The sequence below is a fragment of the Anolis carolinensis genome, chromosome 2, assembly GCF_035594765.1.
Source record: "Anolis carolinensis isolate JA03-04 chromosome 2, rAnoCar3.1.pri, whole genome shotgun sequence".
In the NCBI taxonomy this organism is placed as follows: domain Eukaryota; kingdom Metazoa; phylum Chordata; class Lepidosauria; order Squamata; family Dactyloidae; genus Anolis; species Anolis carolinensis.
This window is the reverse complement of record NC_085842.1, coordinates 324,840,440-324,864,314: the sequence shown is the minus strand read 5'-3', so window position 1 is coordinate 324,864,314 and position 23,875 is coordinate 324,840,440. Positions and strand designations below refer to the sequence as shown.

The window sequence follows — 23,875 nt, the reverse complement described above, 5'->3', positions numbered from 1 at the left end:
CTACAGATCCTTCTGGGGCCAGAAGACAATGCCAAAGCAGATCTCTGCACGAAGAGTTGGAATATATGAGGAGACGCAGGTGGTTCAGACCTCGGAAGGAGATGCCGAAGGCAAGACAGGAAGCAAAAAGGCCAAGGAGGAGAACACAAGGACTTTGAAGAAGAAGAAGAAGCAGCAAGGCTATAGTATTGAACAGTTTGCGCAGGACTTTGTAAAAGCAGACCTTAGAGAAAAGAAAACCCCAAAAGACTGCAGGTAGGGAAAACTAAAAACTCTGGAACTGATTGGAAAAGAAAGAAACAAATCTGCAGAAACAAGGGATCAAGAAGAACGAGATTTTGACATTTGGTGATTTAAAACATGATTATTGTTTTATATGTGTATATATTAAATAGTAAGGACAAACCCCTCATACAAGAGATATTGGTTAATAGAAAGGCTGTGTTTTCTGAGAGTGGAAGGAGAGATCATTGGATGGAGGGATGGATGGAGGGATGGATGGAAGATAGACAGATAGGTAGATAGATATATATTATTAAATGGATAGATAGATGGCAGATAAACAGACCATTAAATGGATTGATAGATGGATGGATGAATGGATGGAAGATAGATAGATAGATAGATAGATAGAGATAGATAGATACTATTAAATGGATAGATAGATGATAGATAGACAGATCATTAAATGGATGGATGGAAGATAGGTAGATAGATATTATTAAATGGATAGATAGATGATAGACAGATCATTAAATGATGGATGGATGGATGGATGGAAGACAGACAGATAGATAGATATTATTAAATGGATAGATGATTGATAGATAGACAGATCATTAAATGGATGGATGGATTAATGGATGGATGGAAGATAGATAGATAGATATTATTAAATGGATAGATGATTGATAGATAGACAGATCATTAAATGGATGGATGGATGAATGGATAGATGGAAGATAGATAGATAGATATTATTAAATGGATAGATGATTGATAGATAGACAGATCATTAAATGGATGGATGGATGAATGGATGGATGGAAGATAGATAGATAGATAGATATTATTAAATGGATAGATGATTGATAGATAGACAGATCATTAAATGGATGGATGGATGAATGGATGAATGGAAGATAGATAGATAGATAGATATTATTAAATGGATAGATGATTGATAGATAGACAGATCATTAAATGGATGGATGGATGGATGGATGGATGGAAGATAGATAGATAGATAGATATTATTAAATGGATAGATGATTGATAGATAGACAGATCATTAAATGGATGGATGGATGAATGGATGGATGGAAGATAGATAGATATTATTAAATGGATAGATGATTGCTAGATAGACAGATCATTAAATGGATGGATGGATGGATGAATGGATGGATGGAAGATAGATAGATAGATAGATAGATAGATAGATAGATAGATAGATAGATAGATAGATATTATTAAATGGATAGATGATTGATAGACAGATCATTCAATGGATGGATGGAAGATAGATAGATATTATTAAATGGATAGATAGATGATTGATAGACAGATCATTCAATGGATGGATGGAAGATAGATAGACAGATATTATTAAATGGATAGATAGATGATTGATAGATCATTAAATGGATGGATGGATGGATGGAAGATAGATAGATAGATATTATTAAATGGATAGATGATTGATAGATAGACAGATCATTAAATGGATGGATGGATGAATGGATGGATGGAAGATAGATAGATAGATATTATTAAATGGATAGATGATTGATAGATAGACAGATCATTAAATGGATGGATGGATGAATGGATGGATGGAAGATAGATAGATAGATAGATAGATAGATAGATAGATAGATAGATAGATAGATAGATAGATAGATAGATATTATTAAATGGATAGATGATTGATAGACAGATCATTCAATGGATGGATGGAAGATAGATAGACAGATATTATTAAAGGGATAGAGAGATGATTGATAGACAGATCATTAAATGGATGGATGGATGGATGGAAGATAGATAGATCTTTGAATGGATAGAGAGATGGATGGTGGAGTATCTTGCCCTGAGTGCTTTGCAGGGAGAGCTGAGCCCCAAAGAAAGGGAGTCTCAATCTGTTTGCATTCAAGGAGGGGTTAGATCCGTGCAATTGGGTTTAACCCCCCCCCCCGCAGCTACCCCGAAAGAACCCACTTTTGTTGCAGGAGGGGTCATCCTTGTTGAAGCAGGGGGGGTTGTCGAGGGGAGGGGCCCCCTTGACCCAGTGGATGGGCCCCAGCCAGTTCAGCTGCTTCTCCGGCCCCACGTAGTGCCCCACCACCTGCGGAGAGAAGGGCGCAAGGAGTGGGACACATGCCCACACATGCACATGCACCACCACCCAAGGGCCCCAGTGGGATGGGTCTGGGGTGCAGCACCACACCCCACGTACCTGGTACTCCCCGCTCTCCACGTCCGCCATGGCCCACAGGTCAAAGTCGGTGTCGCGGTCGTTGTTCTCGTCCATGCTGACGGTGCCCGTGACGCCTGGGGAGGGAAAGAGTGGGGCACAAAGCTATGGCTGGGGGTTTCCTGTGCCATTTGCCCTTGTGAGAGGCAGGCACAGTGGGTGTGATGGAGCATCAAAGACTTTCACAGCTGGAATCAAAGGGGTGTTGTGTGGTGTCCAGTCTGTATGGCCATGTTCTAGTTGGACTTTTTCCTGACGTTTTGCCTGTAGCCTGGGACGTATCTCTATCTATCTACCTATCCATCCATTTAATGATCTATCGATCTATCGATTGATTGATCTATCAATCTATCCATCCATCCATTTAATGATCTATCTATCTGTCTACTTAATGATTTATCCATCCATCCGTCCATCCAATGATCTATATATCTATCCATTTAATGATCTATCTATCTATCTATCTATCTATCTATCTATCTATCTATCTATCTATCTATCTATCTATCTATCCATCCATCCATCCATCCATTAATCCATTCAATGATTTATCTCTTCATCCATCCACTCATCCATCCATCCAATGATCTATCTATCTATCTATCTATCTATCTATCTATCTATCTATCTATCTATCTATCTATCTATCTATTAATCCATTTAATGATCTATCTCGTCATCCATCCATCCATCCATCCATCCATCCAATGATCTATCTATCTATCTATCTATCTATCTATCTATCTATCTATCTATCTATCTATCTATCCATCCATTAATCCATTCAATGATTTATCTCTTCATCCATCCATTCAACCATCCATCCATTGATCTATCTATCTATCTATCTATCTATCTATCTATCTATCTATCTATCTATTAATCCATCTAATGATCTATCTCTTCATCCGTCTATCCATCCATTTAATGACCCATACATACATACATACATATATACATGCATCCAATGATCTAAATATCTATTCATTTAATGATCTTTCTATCTATTTATTAATCCATTTTATGATCTATCTCTCTATCCATCCACCCATCCATCCAATGATTGATCTATCTATCTATCTATCTATCTATCTATCTATCTATCTATCTATCTATCTATCTATTAATCCATTTAATGATCTATCTCTTCATCCATCCATCCATCCATCCATCCATCCATCCATCCATCCATCCATCCAATGATCGATCTATCTATCTATCTATCTATCTATCTATCTATCTATCTATCTATCTATCTATCTATCTATCTATTAATCCATTTAATGATCTATCTCTTCATCCATCCATCCATCCATCCATCCATCCATCCATCCATCCATCCATCCAATGATCTATCTATCTAGCTAGCTATTTATTAATCCATCTAATGATCTATCTCTTCATCCGTCCATCCATCCATTTAATGACCCATACATACATACATACATACATGCATCCAATGATCTAAATATCTATTCATTTAATGATCTTTCTATCTATTTATTAATCCATTTTATAATCTATCTCTCTATCCATCCACCCATCCATTTACTGATCTATCTATCTATCTATCTATCTATCTATCTATCTATCTATCTATCTATCTATCTATCTATCCATTTAATTCCCTATTAAATAACACGGCCATACAAACGGTAGAGTCTCACTTATCCAACATAAATGGGCTGGCAGAATGTTGGATAAGTGAAAATGTTGGATAATAAGGAGGAATTAAGGAAGTCTATTAAATATCAAATTATGTTATGATTTTACAAATTACACACATCATTTTTTTTTACAACAAATTGACAGAAAAAGCAGTTCAATACACGGAAACGTTATGTAGTAATGACTGTATTTACAAACTTAGCACCCAAACATTGCAATGTATTGAAAACATTGACTACAAAAACGTTGATTACTAAAAGGCAGACTGCGCTGGATAAGACAGAATGTTGGATAGGCGGAGGTTGGATAAGTGAGACTCTGTTGTACCAGAAACCACACAACACTACCATGGGTTTCCCTTGAAGGTGGGCTCTGGGGTCCCGCTCATGCCCTTGAATGGCATGGCACCCCCCCCCCCCCCCGTGTACCCTGGAACCGGCGTCCCTTCATCTTCTCCAGGATGCGGCTGGTGTTGTACTTGGTGCCGCCTTCGCTCAGCGTCTCGTTCAGCGCCATGGCGTACAGCAGGAGCCCGTCGTGGAAGCAGCCCGCAATCAGGTTCTTCTGTGGGGCAAAGGACACAGAAATTGGGGGGTGAGGGTGGGGGCGTGACCCCTGCGGCCACGGGACTGGGCAGCTGCGCCCTGCGAATCACACACACACACACTCACACACACTCATCAGCTGGAGGACCACGGCCCTGGTGCAGCCGAGGCATCCTTGCCATTTGGGGGTCCAGGGGTGGACCCAGAAGCCCCAGCTCTACCATCTGGAGGGGCTCAGCATCGGTGCTCTGAACAGGAACAGCACATACATTCAAGGAGCCGGTCCTCCACACCTTCAAAGCCCAAGTAAAGGGGGCTGCAGGTGGGGGGAGGGGAGGGCCACACGTCCCATGCGCCCCAGCACCCCACACATGGCCACCTCCTTCCGTGGGTCAGGGACGGATGAAGGCCCTCCTTCCTGGCTCCTGCCTGATGCTTCCTTGCTGCCCTGCTTCCCTCTTTCCCTGACACTTTTGCCAAAGGGGTACTCATGTGCGTGTGCATATCATCATCATCATTTAATTACTTATTAATTGCCCTCCATCCAAGATGCATATGTGTGCGTGCATGTCTGTCTGCGCATGAATGTGTGTGCATGTCTGTGTGTGCATGTGTATATGAATGTCTGTGTGCATATGTGTGTGAATGTCGATGTGTGCATGTCTGTTTGTGCATGTGTGTGCCGGTCTGTGCATGTCTGCACATGTGTGTATCTGTGTGTGCGTGCATGTCTGTCTATGTGTGCACGTTCGTGTGCATGTCTGTCTGTGCATGTCTGTGTGTGTGCATATGTGTGTGAATGTCTATCTGTGCATGTGTGTGTGGGTCTGTGCAGGTATGCGCATGTAAATATGTATGTGTGTGCATGTCTGTCTAAGTGTACATGCACATGTCTGTGTGTGTGCATATGTGTGTGAATGTCTATCTGTGCATGTGTGTGTGGGTCTGTGCAGGTATGCGCATGTAAATATGTATGTGTGTGCATGTCTGTCTAAGTGTACATGCGCATGTCTGTGTGTGTGCATATGTGTGTGAATGTCTATCTGTGCATGTGTGTGTGGGTCTGTGCAGGTATGCGCATGTAAATATGTATGTGTGTGCATGTCTGTCTAAGTGTACATGCGCATGTCTGTGTGTGTGCATATGTGTGTGAATGTCTATCTGTGCATGTGTGTGTGGGTCTGTGCAGGTATGCGCATGTAAATATGTATGTGTGTGCATGTCTGTCTGAGTGTACATGCGCATGTCTGTGTGTGTGCATATGTGTGTGAATGTCTATCTGTGCATGTGTGTGTGGGTCTGTGCAGGTATGCGCATGTAAATATGTATGTGTGTGCATGTCTGTCTAAGTGTACATGCGCATGTCTGTGTGTGTGCATATGTGTGTGAATGTCTATCTGTGCATGTGTGTGTGGGTCTGTGCAGGTATGCGCATGTAAATATGTATGTGTGTGCATGTCTGTCTAAGTGTACATGCGCATGTCTGTGTGTGTGCATATGTGTGTGAATGTCTATCTGTGCATGTGTGTGTGGGTCTGTGCAGGTATGCGCATGTAAATATGTATGTGTGTGCATGTCTGTCTGAGTGTACATGCGCATGTCTGTGTGTGTGCATATGTGTGTGAATGTCTATCTGTGCATGTGTGTGCCGGTCTGTGCAGGTATGCGCATGTAAATATGTATGTGTGTGCATGTCTGTCTAAGTGTACATGCGCATGTCTGTGTGTGTGCATATGTGTGTGAATGTCTATCTGTGCATGTGTGTGTGAATGTCTATCTGTGCATGTGTGTGTGGGTCTGTGCAGGTATGCGCATGTAAATATGTATGTGTGTGCATGTCTGTCTGAGTGTACATGCGCATGTCTGTGTGTGTGCATATGTGTGTGAATGTCTATCTGTGCATGTGTGTGCCGGTCTGTGCAGGTATGCGCATGTAAATATGTATGTGTGTGCATGCCTGTCTAAGTGTACATGCGCATGTCTGCTTGTGCATGTGTGTGCGGGTATGTGCATGTCTGCACATTCGTGTGGATGTCTGTCTGTCCATGTATGTGTGCATGTCTGTGTGTGTGCATATGTGTGTGAATGTCTATCTGTGCATGTATGTGTGGGTCTGCGCATATCTGGGCATGTGTATATGTATGTATGTGCATGCGCATGTCTGTGTATGCATGTGTGTATGTCTATCTGTGCATGTGTATGTGTGCGTGTCTGTATGCGCATGTGTGGGTGTGCATACGTCTGTGCATGCGTATGTATGCATGTCTATGAGCATGTCTGTATGTGTGTGTGTGTGTGTCCATGTCCTGTGTGCCCGTGTGTGTTTGCGTATGTGTGCGTGCATGCCCCCTACTCCCCCTACTCTATTTCCAGAACGGCCTGGCAAAGCTCTGCATGCTCACCGATTGAAGGGGGGGCAGGACACGTGGGGCACCAGAGTGGGGCAGGAACGTCATCCTTCTGCCAAGAGGAAGCCTGGAAATAGGAGCAGGGCCATTGGGGGGGGATGCTTCCTGTCTCTGGGGGAGGGTCCAGGCAGCAGAGCTTTTGGGGAAGCTTTTGGGGAAGGGGCCAAGGGGTGGGTGGGTGGGTGGGTGAGGGGCTGCTCTGGCCATGCCTCTCTTTTGTCACCCAGCAGCCCCCCAAGATGGACACAAACCCCCTTTCTTTGGAGAGGGGGGGGGCAGCCAGCCTGGAGCCAAAACACACACACACACACACACAAGCGCACTCTCCCCCTGGACTCCTGATAGGATCTCTGGCCAGCCTGCCCCACATCCTTTCCCACAGCAAAACCTTCCCGTCCCGGCAGTCCCTCCCTTCCCAAAACACCCACCTCCATACGGAGAGCCCACCCCCAGGACCAAGTCAAAGGCCACATGCATGAAATGGGGGGGGGGGGGCCTCCAAGGGTCTCCTGGTCCTCAATACGGAGTGGGGAGGGGGCAGAGCAGAGGGAGGGTCTGGGGTCCAGGACGCAACAAACCTTCTGTGATGCTCCAAGTCGGTTGGGGAAGAATCACAAAACCCTAGAGTTGGAGGTGAGTCCCCTAAAGGTCATCCAGTCCAACCCCAATCTGCCAGGCAAGAAGACGCAACAGATAGCCATCCGGGCTCTGGTCAAAAACCTCAACAGAAGGAGACCCCCCAGACCCCCAGGCAGCAATTCCAGATCGAGCTGAAGCTCAACTACTACTTCACTTCACACTATTCAAGCACAGCATAAGCAGGAAGACACCATCCAACCCTTCCCGACAGATGACCATCCAGCTTCTGCTTGAAAAACTCCACTGGATTCCCAGGCAGCAGCATCTCCCTCTGTCGAACAGCTCCTATGTTAACATCTCATTCCTAACGTTTATCATAAATAATTATAGAATTGGAAGAGACCCCAAGGGCCATCTAGTCCAACCCCCTGCCATGCAGGAAAAGCACAATCAAAGTATCCCTGACAGATGGCCATCCAGCCTCTGTTTAAAAGTTCCCAAGGAAGGAGCCTCCACTACACTCTGAGGCAGGGAGTCCCACTGCTGAACAGCTCTTCTGAGTCCTCTTGAGGAGAAGGAGAGGTATATAAATTATTATTATTATTATTATTATTATTATTATTATTATTATTATTATTATTATTATTATTATTATTGAAAATTTCCAAGGAAGGAGTTTCCACCGGACTCTGAGGCAGAGAGTTCCACTGTTGAACAACTCCTAAGGAAGTTCTCAGGAAGTTCTTCCTAATGTTTATCATAGAATTATACAGTTGGAAGAGACCTCAAGGGCCAACCCCCTGCCATGTAGGAAAACCACAATCAAAGTATCCCTGACAGATGGCCATCCATCTGAGTCCTCTCGAGGAGAAGGAGCAGTATATAAATAAAGGATTATTATTATTATTATTATTATTATTATTATTATTATTATTATTATTATCCAGCCTCTGTTTAAAAATTTCCAAGGAAGGAGCTTCCACTGGACTTTAAGGCAGAGAGTTCCACTGTTGAACAACTCGTATGGCCAGGAAGTTCTTCCTAATGTTTATCACAGAATTATAGAATTGGAAAAGACCCCAATGGCCATTTAGTCCAACTCTCTGCCATGCAGGAAAAGCACAATCAAAGTATCCCTGACAGATGGCCATCCAGGCTCTGTTTCAAAGTTTCCAAGGAAGGAGCTTCCACTAGACTCTGAGGCAGAGAGTTCCACTGTTGAACAACTCGTATGGCCAGGAAGTTCTTCCTAATGTTTATCACAGAATTATAAAATTGGAAGAGACCCCAATGGCCATTTAGTCCAACCCTCTGCCATGCAGGAAAAGCACAATCAAAGTATCCCTGACAGATGGCCATCCAGGCTCTGTTTCAAAGTTTCCAAGGAAGGAGCTTCCACTAGACTCTGAGGCAGAGAGTTCCACTGTTGAACAACTCGTATGGCCAGGAAGTTCTTCCTAATGTTTATCACAGAATTATAGAATTGGAAAAGACCCCAATGGCCATTTAGTCCAACCCTCTGCCATGCAGGAAAAGCACAATCAAAGTATCCCTGACAGATGGCCATCCAGACTCTGTTTCAAAGTTTCCAAGGAAGGAGCTTCCACTGGACTCTGAGGCAGAGAGTTCCACTGTTGAACAACTCATATGGTCAGGAAGTTCTTCCTAATGTTCAGGTGGAATCTCCTTTCCTGTTATTTCCTAGTCCCAGTTTCAAGGACTGGGTTCAAATTGCTTTTAGGTGGAATCCCTTTCCTTGAAGTTTGAATGATTCTCCGTTTCGATGAACCCATGGCCAAGAGAAAGCAAGCTTTTCCCGTCCTCAATGGACGTGCTTTCAAGATTGGAACCCGGCTCTCCCAGCTGAGCACATGCTCCCTCCCTCCTCCCTCCTGCTCCCCGGTTGTGTTTCCCTTTGTGTGTGTGTTATTCTGATCCTGCGGCACTTGGCCTCCCCTCGGGGCTGTCACTTGATGCTCCGGATTAATGCTCCTGCTCTGCGTCCGGCCGGCCAGAGGGTCAAGCCGGAGGCCCAGCGCGGTGAGCTCATCTCCCAAAGGGCACCCCATGCTCCTCCTCCAGCCCAGGCCCGGGCTGACGGACGGACGGACGGACAGACGCAACAGAAGCAGCAACAGCCGCCGTGGGCCTGCTTCCCCTGGAGTCACGTCAGCAGCAGCAGCTGCCCCTTGCAGACCCCTGGGACCCCCCCCCCTTTCACCAATGGGGCTCAGCCACAGCCTGTCTCTTTGGCACCGGCTCTGCTTCCTCTCCATCTGGCCCTTTCCTCTGCTCCCAACACCAAGTTCCCTCTGTTCTCGTTTTCTTTCCTCTCTCCGAGGCGATTTGGAGGGGATTTGGGGGTCCTGGGAGACCCCTCAACACACACCCCACCAGCAATCCCATGGTGCCCAAGGGAATTTTTTTAATACTGTTTATATTTAATCCCGTTTTAATGTTTACATATTAAATTTTATGCTGGTGCTTTTATGTTAAGCCGCTTTGAGTCAGCAGGGTATTATTATTATTATTATTATTATTATTATTATTATTATTATTGTATGACACAGCAAACAAGATAGATATGCTGGGTTTCATATCACAAAATCACAAGTCAAACACTTCCCAAGTGTCTAGAACTCTGTGATGTATTATTATTATTATTATTATTATTATTATTATTATTATTATTATTATTATTGTATGACACAGCAAACAAGATAGATATGCTGGGTTTCATATCACAAAATCACAAGTCAAACACTTCCCAAGTGTCTAGAACTCTGTGATGTATTATTATTATTATTATTATTATTATTATTATTATTATATGACACAGCAAACAAGATAGATATGCTGGGTTTCATATCACAAAATCACAAGTCAAACACTTCCCAAGTGTCTAGAACTCTGTGATGTATTATTATTATTATTATTATTATTATTATTATTATTATTATTATTATGACACAGCCAACAAGATAGACATGCTGGATTTCGTATCACAAAATCACAAGTCAAACACTTCCCAAGTGTCTAGGACTGTGTGATGTATTTTCGAATGAGGAACTTTCCATGCAATGTTTTGTTGTGCCAGCTGTCAGCTCTAGTTTGTAGTGTGGTTTTCTTGTACTGGTTTTTTTTTCTCTGCTGTGCTTTGAGGAGTTTCTGATTTTTGACTTCAATCAAAGCAGGTTTTTCACTTTGCTTTACATATTCTGCCAGGGCATGTTCTTCTTACTTGACTGCTTGTTTTACTTGTAAGAGTCCTCTGCCTCCTGATCTTCTAGGCAGATATAGGCAGATATTATTATTATGACACAGCAAACAAGATATCTATGCTGGATTTCGTTTCACAAAATCACATGTCGAACACTTCCCAAGTGTCTAGGACTGTGTGATGTTTATTATTATTATTATTGTTATTATTATTATTATTATTATTATTATTATTATTATTATTATTATTGTATGACACAGCAAACAAGATAGACATGCTGGATTTCGTATCACAAAATCACAAGTCAAACACTTCCCAAGTGTCTAGGACTGTGTGATGTATTTTCGGATGAGGAACTTTCCATGCAATGTTTTGTTGTGCCAGCTGTCAGCTCTAGTTTGTAGTGTGGTTTTCTTGTACTGGTTTTTTGTCTGCTGTGCTTTGAGGAGTTTCTGATTTTTGACTTCAATCAAAGCAGGTTCTTCACTTTGCTTGACATATTCTGCCAGGGCATGTTCTTCTTCTTTGGCTGCTTGTTTTACTTGTAAGAGTCCTCTGCCTCCTGATCTTTTAGGCAGATATAGGCAGATATTATTATTATGACACAGCAAACAAGATATCTATGCTGGATTTCGTTTCACAAAATCACAAGTCGAACACTTCCCAAGTGTCTAGGACTGTGTGATTTTTTATTATTATTATTATTATTATTATTATTATTATTATTATTATTATTATTATTATTGTATGACACAGCAAACAAGATGTCTATGCTGGATTTCGTTTCACAAAATCACAAGTCGAACACTTCCCAAGTGTCTAGGACTGTGTGATGTATTATTATTGACACAACGACGTTGTATGACACAGCAAACAAGATAGATATGCTGGATTTCGTATCACAAAATCACAAGTGTCTAGGACTGTGTGATGTATTTTCGGATGATGCATGCAGGTCCCAGTAAGGTGGCCTTTTGCAGTTGGCAGATCGTGATTTTGTCAATGTCTATTGTTTCCAAATGCCGGCTGAGATCTTTTGGCACGGCACCCAGTGTGCCCATCACCACTGGGACCACCTGCACTGGTTTCTGCCAGAGTCTTTGAAGTTCAATCTTGAGGTCCTGAGAGCGGCTGAGTTTTTCCTGTTGTTTTTCGTCAATGCGACTGTCACCTGGGATGGCAACATCAATGATCCAAACTTTGTTCTTTTCCACAACTGTGATGTCTGGTGTGTTGTGTTCCAGAACTTTGTCAGTCTGGATTCGGAAGTCCCACAGTATCTTTGCGTGTTCATTTTCCAATACTTTTGCTGGTTTGTGATCCCGCCAGTTCTTAACTGCAGGGAGGTGGGACTTGAGGCATAGGTTCCAATGAATCATTTGGGCCACAGAGTTGTGCCTCTGTTTGTAGTCTGTCTGTGAAATTTTCTTACAGCAGCTGAGGAGATGATCCATAGTTTCGTCGGTTTCCTTGCACAGTCTGCATTTTGGTACATCAGCTGATTTTTCGATCTTGGCCTTCATTGCCTTTGTGCTGATGTCTTGCTCCTGGGCTGCAAGGATCAGGCCTTCTGTCTCCTTCTTCAGGGTCCCATTCGTGAGCCACAGCCAGGTCTTCTCCTATTATTATTATTATTATTATTATTATTATTATTATTATTATTATTAATTGTCTTTGTCCTGATGGCTTGCTCCTGGGCTGCAAGGACCAGGCCTTCTGTCTCCTTCTTCAGGGTCCCATTTGTGAGCCACAGCCAGGTCTTCTCCTATTATTATTATTATTATTATTATTATTATTATTATTATTATTAATTGCCTTTGTCCTGATGTCTTGCTCCTGGGCTGCAAGGACCAGGCCTTCTGTCTCCTTCTTCAGGGTCCCATTTGTGAGCCACAGCCAGGTCTTCTCCTATTATTATTATTATTATTATTATTATTATTAATTGCCTTTGTCCTGATGTCTTGCTCCTGGGCTGCAAGGATCAGGCCTTCTGTCTCCTTCTTCGGGGTCCCATTCGTGAGCCAGAGCCAGGTCTTCTATTATTATTATTATTATTATTATTATTATTAATTGCCTTTGTCCTGATGGCTTGCTCCTGGGCTGCAAGGATCAGGCCTTCTGTCTCCTTCTTCAGGGTCCCATTCGTGAGCCAGAGCCAGGTCTTCTATTATTATTATTATTATTATTATTATTAATTGTCTTTGTCCTGATGGCTTGCTCCTGGGCTGCAAGGACCAGGCCTTCTGTCTCCTTCTTCAGGGTCCCATTTGTGAGCCACAGCCAGGTCTTCTCCTATTATTATTATTATTATTATTATTATTATTAATTGTCTTTGTCCTGATGGCTTGCTCCTGGGCTGCAAGGACCAGGCCTTCTGTCTCCTTCTTCAGGGTCCCATTTGTGAGCCACAGCCAGGTCTTCTCCTATTATTATTATTATTATTATTATTATTATTATTATTATTATTATTATTAATTGCCTTTGTCCTGATGTCTTGCTCCTGGGCTGCAAGGACCAGGCCTTCTGTCTCCTTCTTCAGGGTCCCATTTGTGAGCCACAGCCAGGTCTTCTCCTATTATTATTATTATTATTATTATTATTATTATTATTATTATTATTATTATTAATTGTCTTTGTCCTGATGGCTTGCTCCTGGGCTGCAAGGACCAGGCCTTCTGTCTCCTTCTTCAGGGTCCCATTTGTGAGCCACAGCCAGGTCTTCTCCTATTATTATTATTATTATTATTATTATTATTATTATTATTATTAATTGCCTTTGTCCTGATGTCTTGCTCCTGGGCTGCAAGGACCAGGCCTTCTGTCTCCTTCTTCAGGGTCCCATTTGTGAGCCACAGCCAGGTCTTCTCCTATTATTATTATTATTATTATTATTATTATTATTATTATTATTAATTGCCTTTGTCCTGATGTCTTGCTCCTGGGCTGCAAGGATCAGGCCTTCTGTCTCCTTCTTCGGGGTCCCATTCGTGAGCCAGAGCCAGGTCTTCTATTATTATTATTATTATTATTATTATTATTAATTGCCTTTGTCCTGATGGCTTGCTCCTGGGCTGCAAGGACCAGGCCTTCTGTCTCCTTCTTCAGGGTCCCATTTGTGAGCCACAGCCAGGTCTTCTCCTATTATTATTATTATTATTATTATTATTATTATTATTATTATTATTATTATTATTAATGGCCTTTGTCCTGATGTCTTGCTCCTGGGCTGCAAGGATCAGGCCTTCTGTCTCCTTCTTCAGGGTCCCATTCGTGAGCCAGAGCCAGGTCTTCTCCTTATCAGCTTTTCCTTCAATTTTGTCAAGGAACTTTCCATGCAATGTTTTGTTGTGCCAGCTGTCAGCTCTAGTTTGTAGTGTGGCTTTCTTGTACTGGTTTTTTGTCTGCTGTGCTTTGAGGAGTTTCTGATTTTTGACTTCAATCAAAGCAGGTTGTTGTTGTTGTTGTTGTTGTTATTATTATTATTATTACATGAGCAAACCCTCACCTCTCCTCATAGGAAAAGGTATTCAATTTAAACATTAGGAAGACCTTCCTGAGCGTAAGGAGAGTTGTTCAACGGTGGAACTCTCTGCCTCAGCATCTGGAAATCCCCTGGGGTCCCTTCCAACTCTGGAATCCTATCTCTCTCTCTCTCTACCTACCTACCTATCTCCTTCTCTGGAGATCTTTAAGCAGAAATAGGATGGCCATCAGTCGGGAGGGCTTTGGTGGTTCTTTTCCTGCCTGGAAGAATACTGTTGGACTGGGGTCCCTTCCAACTCTAGAATCCTGTCTGCCTATCTATATATATATCTATCTATCTATCTCCCTCTATCTCCTTCTCTGGAGGTCTTTAAGCAGAGGCTGGATGGCCATCGGTTGAGAGAGTTTTGACGGTGCTTTTTCTGCCTGGCAGATTGGGATTGGGATTAACTCTAGAATCCCATTGACCTATCTATCTGTCTGTCTATCTATCTATCCTATCTGTCTATTTCCTTCTCTGGAGATCTTTGAGCAGAAATTGGATGGCCATCTGTCAGGAAGGATTTGATGGTGCTTTTCCTACCTGGAAGAATTGGGTTGGACTGGATGGTCCTTGGGGATCCCTTCCAATTCTAGAAATCTCTCTATCTATCTATCTATCTATCTATCTACCTCCTTCTATTTCCTTCTCTGGAAATCTTTAAGCAGAGGCTGGATGGCCATCTGTTGGGGATGCTTTGATTGCATTTTTCCTGCCTAGAAAAATGAGGTTGGACTGGATGGCCCCCAGGGGTCTCTTCCAATTCTAGACTCCCATCTCTCTATCTATCTATCTACCTCCTTCTATCTCCTTCTCTGGAAATCTTTAAGCAGAGGCTGGATGGCCATCTGTCGGGGATGCTTTGACTGCGTTTTTCCTGCCTGGATGAATGGGGTTGGGCTGGATGGCCCCTGGGGGTCCCTTCCAACTATGTTTCTACGATTAGCCCTGTCCTCACCCCCAGGGCTGTTTCCTTCTCGCATTCACACCCAGAGGCCTTCCCCTCGGGCCCCGCCCCAGAAGCTTCCCCGAAAGGCATTCCGGACGGACCGGACGGGAGAGTAAATAAGACATCCAAACAGCCGTCCTGACCTTTGGCCCGAAATCTTGGCCTTCCTGCCTTCCAGGAACCGGCCCAGCTGGCCTTGGACGGGGCCAAGAATCCCAGATTAACCGCGGTGGCAGGGAGTTCCATAAGGGACATGGGAAAGGTCCTCTTTGCTTTTCAGGGAATTGTAGTCCCCAGGGGCCGTCCAGTCCCACCCCTTTCGGCCCCACAAGGGGACAGAATCAAACCACTCCCGGCAGAGGGCCGTTCAGCCTCTGCTTAGGAACCTCCAGAGAAGGAGGCTCCATTACATTCCAAGGAGATGCCATCATTTCAACCCAGGCATGGGCCAACTTGGGCCCTCTCTCTAGTTGTTTTGGACTGCAATTCCCACAATTCCTAACAGCCAGCTGGCAATGAAGCAAGCGGACTGGATATATAATATCTGTGGAATGATGCCCAGGGCGGGAGAAAGAACCCATGTCTGCTTGAAGCAAGTGTGAATGTTGCAATTAGCCGACGTGAGTAGCTGCAAAGTCAATCAGTGAGGGTATCTGCTCTATGCAGGTATATTGGACTTCAACTCCCTGCTGGCTGTTAGGAATTGTGGGAGTTGAAGTCCAAAATACCTGGAGGGCTGAAGTTTCTTAGTGGGTTTATAGATTGTTTGTAGGTTGTGTTTCTTCGTCAGCTCCCCTATGCAGTCAGTGGTTCCCTTGATGTACGGCAAGAACACGTTTCCTCTGGGTGGAAATACAACAGGCAACAGAGGCCAGGCTACCTCTATGCAGATACCTTCACCAATTGACTTTGCAGCTTCATGACTACCCAATGCCATTCAAGCTTGCCAACTGCAACATCCACAGACAAACAGACAAAGGTTCTTTCTCCCACCCTGGACATTATTACACAGGTATATATACACTCCACTTTCTTCACTGTCAACAGAACTTCTGAAGATGCCATTAGCCACAGATGCAAGTGAAACATCAGGAGAAAATGCTGCTGGATCATGGACATACAGTCCACAGGTGTATATACACTCCACTTGACTTCCTGCCAGCAGAACCTCTGAAGATGCCAGTAGCCACAGATGCAGGCAGAACGTCAGGAGAGAATCATCATCATCATCATCATCATCATCATCATCATCATTTACAGTAGAGTCTCACTTATCCAAGCCTCGCTTTTCCAAGCCTCTGGATAATCCAAGCCATTTTGTAGTCAATGTTTTCAATATATCGTGATATTTTGGTGCTAAATTCGTAAATACAGAAATTGCAACATAACATTACTGCGTATTGAACTACTTTTTCTGTCAAATTTGTTGTATAACATGATGTTTTGGTGCGTAATTTATAAAATCATAACCTAATTTGATGTTTAATAGGCTTTTCCTTAATCCCTCCTTATTATCCAAGATATTCGCTTATCCAAGCTTCTGCCGGCCCATTTAGCTTGGATAAGTGAGACTCTACTGTAATTACTTATTAACTGCCCTCCATCCAAGATGCTCTAGACGATTTACAAGATAAAATTGTAAAGGATAAAAAGAATGCTGTTGAAACATGGCCAGACAGCCTGGAAAACTTGCAACAACCCAGAGATTCCAGCCATGAAACAACACATGAGAAAAGTCTTTGCTAGGGTGGCAGCTACCCTCACTGATTGACTTTGCAGTTTCATGGCTACTCATGCTACCCAAGCTTGCCAACTGCAACTGCATAAACCTGCTTTAAAAAGACAAGGGTTCTTCCCCTCACCCTGGACATTATTCCATATGTATATGTACACTCCGCTTGCTTCACTGTCAACTAAGCTATAAAGATGCCATGAACCACAGATGCAGACGAAACGTTAGAAGAGAATGCTGCTGGAACATGGCCAGACAGCCCAAAAAACTCACAGCAGCCCAGTGATTCCGGCCATGAAAGCATTCGACAGCATGTATGCCCTTTTCAAAGCAGTGCTCTCCCATCCTGATATTGAGGCCAAGACTTGAGACCTTGGAAACATCCGTACACGCACACATGCACATGCTCCTCATAGACTTCAAAACCATCCCAAAGTGACTGCCCTCAACCACTGCTCTTTGCACCTGTGGAAAGGTGTGTGGGAGCTCCTGAAGCCCCCCATCCATTCAGAAAATCAACTTGTGACCCCAGACTGGGGTCTTCCTGCTTTCTGTTTATTGCAAGGACCGTGGGAAGCAAGGGCAGCCAAAGTGTGCATTTGTGGGGAGGGTCTTACCAGCGAGTCGTTCAGCTCCACCTGGAAGTCCCTCCGGGCACGCAGGATCACCTGGTTCTGGAAGACCCGGTACTCCGGGTTCTGGGGCTCGTGGTAGGTGATCACCAGCACCGTCTGCAAATTGGGAAAAAGAAGATGGCTGAAAAAGGAGGTGTAATGAAGTACGAATTTTGGTTTACAGATATTATGTTTAATTGTGTGTTTATGTTTTAAAAGGGTAAGTATTACAGTCATTGCATCTCAGCACTCAGAGGCTGGTTGCCATGGAGAAGTAGGCGGAGCCAACTGCCATTTAGTGGAAGAAGTGCAGAGTTTAAAAAAGAAAGTCAGTCTGTGCTCTGAGGAGGCACAGGGAAGATTGATTCCAGGTTGATGGGATCAAGGAGGCTCAATTGTTCATTTTGAGTCGGTTTTTAAATAAGTTTGGTGACTTATTTAATGTAGTCTATGACCTGGTAAGGCACAGAGGATCTGTGATAGTATATCACAGGGGTGACTGTGGTTTAAAGTCACTGGATAGTCCAAGTTTTGAAGTAACAGTTGGAAAGGAGTAGAGGAATAGGTTTTAACTACTTTGAGTAAAAGAAGTGACACTTTAGAGAGCTTAATTCATCTCATTCTAATATTGTAACTGTTAATATGAATACCTCTACGTGAGAAACATAATTGTAACCACTAAGCTTTCTGCCTGAATAAACTTGTTATTGTTCTTCCAACATCTAAGCCTCTGTCACATATATTCTAAACCAAGTTACGCTACTCTTTAAAGTAAAGGGTCTCCTCCCTGGGTCTTTGGTGGTTTGCATCATTACAAATTGGTGGCAGCGGTGGGATAAAAAGATTCCCCCTGCCTGAAAGAACCTTGGTCGTTCATTACATCTTTACAGGGGGAGCACAGGAAGTGTATGTATGGGAGGGTCCCAATACCCCCTCCCCTCCATTTACACTTAGCCTTGGCTGGGAAGTGGGTGGTGGTCCCAAGGAGTCAGTGTTCTCGAGCTGCGGAGGAGAAAGGCAACTGGGCACATCTGGCCCTTTCTTGCCAGGATTTGCTTCTGACCTTAAGGATGGGCTACTAATTACTAATTAGTCCAGATGTGAGGTATTCGGCACCCCCCCCCCCCCAATGCTTTGATCTTGGGTCCACAGGCCCCATTTCCCTTAGAACTGTACAGATCACTGGTTTTGAAGCAGGGGCTTTTACAAATGTGAAACCACTATAGGGTTATTATAGGCAAGCCCTACAACCAAGGAGGAGAGGGGCAATTCAGGAGACAGGGAGCAAAGACAGGCTATGACGCAGGCATGGGCCAACTTGGGCCCTCCAGATGTTTTGGACTCCAGCTCCAAAACAGAGATTAAACGTAGGATGCAAGTTTAAAATTTGTTATTAAAACAGTCTGTTTTAACATTCTTACTCTTTAGATTCTTACTTAATAATAATAATAATAATAATAATAATAATAATAATAATAATGGGTGCCATGCCAAAAGATCTCAGCCGGCATTTGGAAACAATAGACATTGACAAAATTGCGATCTGCCAACTGCAAAAGGCCACCCGACTGGGATCTGCGCGCATCATCCGAAAATACATCACACAGTCCTAGACACTTGGGAAGTGTTCGACTTGTGATTTTGTGAAACGAAATCCAGCATATCTATCTTGTTTGCAGTGTCATACAATAAAATAATAATGATAATAATAATATAGTAATAGTAATAATAAGATCTCAAAAGATCTCAGCCGGCATTTGGAAACAATAGACATTGACAAAATTACGATCTGCCAACTGCAAAAGGCCACCCTGCTGGGATCTGCACGCATCATCTGAAAATACATCACACAGTCTTGGACACTTGGGAAGTGTTTGACTTGTGATTTTGTGAAACGAAATCCAGCATATCTATCTTGTTTGCTGTGTCATACAATAATAATAATAAAACTTTATTTATATACCGTTCCATTTCCTCGAGAGAGGACTCAGGGCAATTTCCAAAATATGTGCAAAAAACAGTCAGTTGTCCAAAACATCAGGCAACAACTTGAACACAGTAACACATCATAAAATAACATCATAAAACAGGAACCAAAACAGTTCTATTAAAATGGACACAGTTACACATCTAATCAATATATTCCATCAAGGAACTAAAACCTACTCTTTAGATACTCCTTCCTTGGAAACTTTTAAACAGAGGATGTATGGCCATCTGTCAGGAATACTTTGATTGTGCCTTTTTCTCTTCCAACTCTATTAATCTATGATTCTTTAGACACTAGCCCTGACTGGTGAGTCTTAGCTTACAATGAAGCCTATCCCATCCACATTGTATTACAGTAGAGTCTCACTTATCCAAGCTAAACGGGCCGGCAGAAGCTTGGATAAGCGAATATCTTGGATAATAAGGAGGGATTAAGGAAAAGCCTATTAAACATCAAATTAGGTTATGATTTTACAAATTAAGCACCAAAACATCATGTTATACAACACATTTGACAGAAAAAGTAGTTCAATACGCAGTAATGTTATGTTGTAATTACTGTATTTACGAATTTAGCACCAAAATATCACGATATATTGAAAACATTGACTACAAAAATGGCTTGGATTATCCAGAGGCTTGGATAAGTGAGGCTTGGATTAGTGAGACTCTACTGTACTTGGTCTGCCATTCGCGTTGTGTCATTATTATATTTATTTATTTAAACCCCGCTTTATCTCCCTGGAAGGGGACTCAAAGATTGCAAACCTTGGTGCAAGTTCTCTCAATAGAAGTCCATGTTTGACAGTCAGAATAATTATAATTACATAACATGATTTTCGTTCCTGGGTTACAAATGTCATTTCCTAACGGGTTCTATCATAACAACATGGGGAAAGTTTATGAAACCGCAAAAACTTTGTTCTTGCGAGAGGGACATCGTCCTGCTTTAGCACATGTTGCTCTAGTTTTGCAGTGAATGCCTCATCATTGAGTCTCAACCAATGTAACATCGTTTGTGCCATGGAGACAAAGTTTCTGGAGTAGGACAGCTATTTTCAAAGTAAGGACTGCACAATTAAAGAGGAAATAACACTTTCAAAACAGGAACAGAGCATTTTACAGAAAGGACACAAGAAGCCACAGCTTTACGAGAGTCAAGCGCAGGCATGGGCCAACTTCGGCCCGCCAGGTGTTTTGGACTTCAAGGTGCTCAAGTCCAAAACACCTGGAGGGTCCAGGTTGGCCTGTGGCAAAACACACAGATGTCTATTATACACAGCAAAAAAGGAAAAGTATGGTATATAATATAATACAAAGTAAGTTGTGTTATTATCACACACTTCTATTATAATGTAGTCCCTCATATGTTGTCGAAGGCTTTCATGGCCGGGATCACAGGGTTGTTGTATGTCTTTCGGGCTGCGTGGCCATGTTCCAGAAATATTCTCTCCTGACGTTTTGCCCACATCTATGGCAGGCATCCTCAGAGGTTGTGAGGCATGGATAAACCATGGATAAATCCACAAGCATGTGGACAACTTCAACAGAAAGGAGGAAACCATGAAAACGAACAAAATTTGGCTACCAGTTTTTAAAAAACTCAATCAGAACAGTAGATGGGAAGCAACACTCTGAGGACAGAGGAGCCCCAAGGACGGCTAATGACTCTGAACAAAGGATGCTCCCCAGGCAAGAGACGAACCTTTCCAATGCTAATTAGGGTGATTAACTGAAACATTAGCGCTGGCTTCCAACTGACAATAGACTCTTGTCACACCCTGGACTCTCCACAGGTATATATTTACCTTCCTTGCCTGGTTTATCCATACCTCACAACCTCTGAGGATGCCTGCCATAGATGTGGGCGAAACGTCAGGAGAGAATACTTCTGGAACATGGCCACACAGCCCGAAAGACATACAACAACCAAGTCCCTCATATGCTATGATTATAACATCAATTTATATTTAACACACTGTATTGGTGAGTAACTGATTCTTTAAACCATCTCAGGTCTGGATTGGGTTTAAGCTAACCCGGTTTTTAACCGTAAACTCGTTCCTGTTGTTTGTCTAAATAATAGTCAAATTTAGTTATGGTATCTATTCAAACAAAATACAATCCAGTATAAGTACCCTGTATATATAGTATCCAGGTGGATAGCTTGTATTATATTATATAGAAGGTAAAGGTTTCTCCTGACGTTAAGTCCAGTTATGTCCGACTCTGGGGGTTGGTGCTCATCTCCATTTCTAGGCCAAAGAGCCGGCGTTGTCCGTAGACACCTCCAAAGTCATGTGGCCAGAATGACTGCATGGAGCGTTGTTACCTTCCCGCCGGAGCGGTAATTATTGATCTACTCAAATTGGCATGTTTTCGAACTGCTAGGTTGGCAGAAGCTGGAGCTAACAGCGGGCGCTCACTCCGCTCCCGGGATTTGAACCTGGGACCTTTTGGTCTGCAAGTTCAGCAGCTCAGTGCTTTAACACACTGCGCCACCAGGGGCACAATTTAAATATAAATTTAAATATAAATTGATGTTATAATCGTAGCATATTAAGGGACTACATTATAATAGAAGTGTGTGATAATAACACAACTTACCTTGTATTATATTCTATACCATACTCTTCCTTTTTAACCAAATTGGCCCCTGCCTAATATAAAGGAAGCAAGAGGTCGCTGACGGGTGCCAAGGAGGGAGGGCAGTGGCCATGGACTGCTCTGACCCACTCATGGGAATAATGGGCCCATTTCCCCAAATATTTATTTATTATTTATTTCAATTATTTATACCCCGCCCTTCTCACCCGAGGGGACTCAGGGCGGCTTACAAGTGGCAATTGATGCCGTTACACTGATATACAATAAACTAAAATGATTAAAACAGTTAAAACAATCATAAAATAGTCATAAAATACAATATACAAAGTTTAAAACAATGCAAAGTGCTTATGCCATTCATCCACCAGACTTTATACAAGAGCCGTAATTCAGACCCCGTCGAAGCCAACACGTGCTTATTCTTCAAATGCCTGCCTACATAGCCAGGTCTTCAGGTTTTTTCTGAACCCCAAAAGGGATGGGGCCTGCCGGATGTCACTGGGGAGGGAGTTCCACAGCCGGGGAGCCACCACCGAGAAGGCCCTGTCTCTCGTCCCCACCTGCCGTGCATGTGAGGCGGGTGGGACTGAGAGCAGGGCCTCTCCAGAAGATCTTAAGGTTCTTGTGGGCTCATAGGGGAAGATACGTTCAGACAGGTAAATTGGACCAGAACCGTTTAGGGCTTTGTAGGCCAAGACCAGCACTTTGAATTGGCAACTGTAGCAGTGACAAGTTGCACTGCATTGCATTGGAGGGGATGGAGAATATGGAGCAGGGGTCCCCAAACTTTTTAAACAGGGGGCCAGTTCACGATCCTTCGGACCGTTGGAGGGCCGGACTATAGTTGGCCACTGAGCAATAAATAATAGTAATAATAATAATAATAATAATAATAACAACAATAATAATAAAAAAGAGGGTTGGAAGAGACCCTTTGGGCCATTGAGTCGAATTCCCTTCTGCCTTTGTGCACCGAAAGCACAAGCAAAGCACCCCTGATGGATGACCACCCAACCTCAATGTTAATAGTAATAATAATAATAATAATAATAATAATAATAGTAAAATAAGATTGAACTTCAAAGACTCTGGCAGAAACCAGTGCAGGTGGCCCCGGTGGTGATCGGCACATTGGGTGCCGTGCCAAAAGATCTCAGCCGGCATTTGGAAACAATAGACATTGACAAAATTACGATCTGCCAACTGCAAAAGGCCACCCTGCTGGGATCTGCACGCATCATCCAAAAATACATCACACAGTCCTAGACACTTGGGAAGTGTTCGACTTGTGATTTTGTGAAACGAAACCCAGCATGTCTATCTTGTTTGCTGTGTCATACAATAATAATAATAATAATAATAATAATAATAATAATAATAATAATAATAATAATAATAATACATCACACAGTCCTAGACACTTGGGAAGTGTTCGACTTGTGATTTTGTGATACAAAATCCAGCATATCGATCTTGCTTGCTGTTTCATAATAAAATAATAATAAAGAGGGTTGGAAGAGACCCCTTGGGACATTTAGTCCAACTCCCATCTGCCTCTGTGCACC

The 23,875-nt window shown here is 42.9% G+C and overlaps 1 protein-coding gene across 2 annotated transcripts in view; it reads right to left on the bottom strand.

Annotated features, from left to right (window-relative positions):
- The window catches only part of npr2 (natriuretic peptide receptor 2), a 93,173-nt gene that overhangs the window by 33,560 nt on the left and 35,738 nt on the right, over positions 1-23,875 (bottom strand). For both annotated transcript variants that reach the window (XR_010003687.1, XM_062972680.1), the window contains exons 3-6: positions 17,718-17,831; positions 4,573-4,708; positions 2,459-2,553; positions 2,221-2,347 (exon numbers count right to left, since the gene is read on the bottom strand). Coding sequence is in view for 1 of the 2 variants with exons in the window: in XM_062972680.1 (XP_062828750.1) it covers positions 2,221-2,347; positions 2,459-2,553; positions 4,573-4,708; positions 17,718-17,831 (472 nt within the window). In the remaining variant the exon portion in view is untranslated. The remainder of the gene's footprint in view (positions 1-2,220; positions 2,348-2,458; positions 2,554-4,572; positions 4,709-17,717; positions 17,832-23,875) is intronic.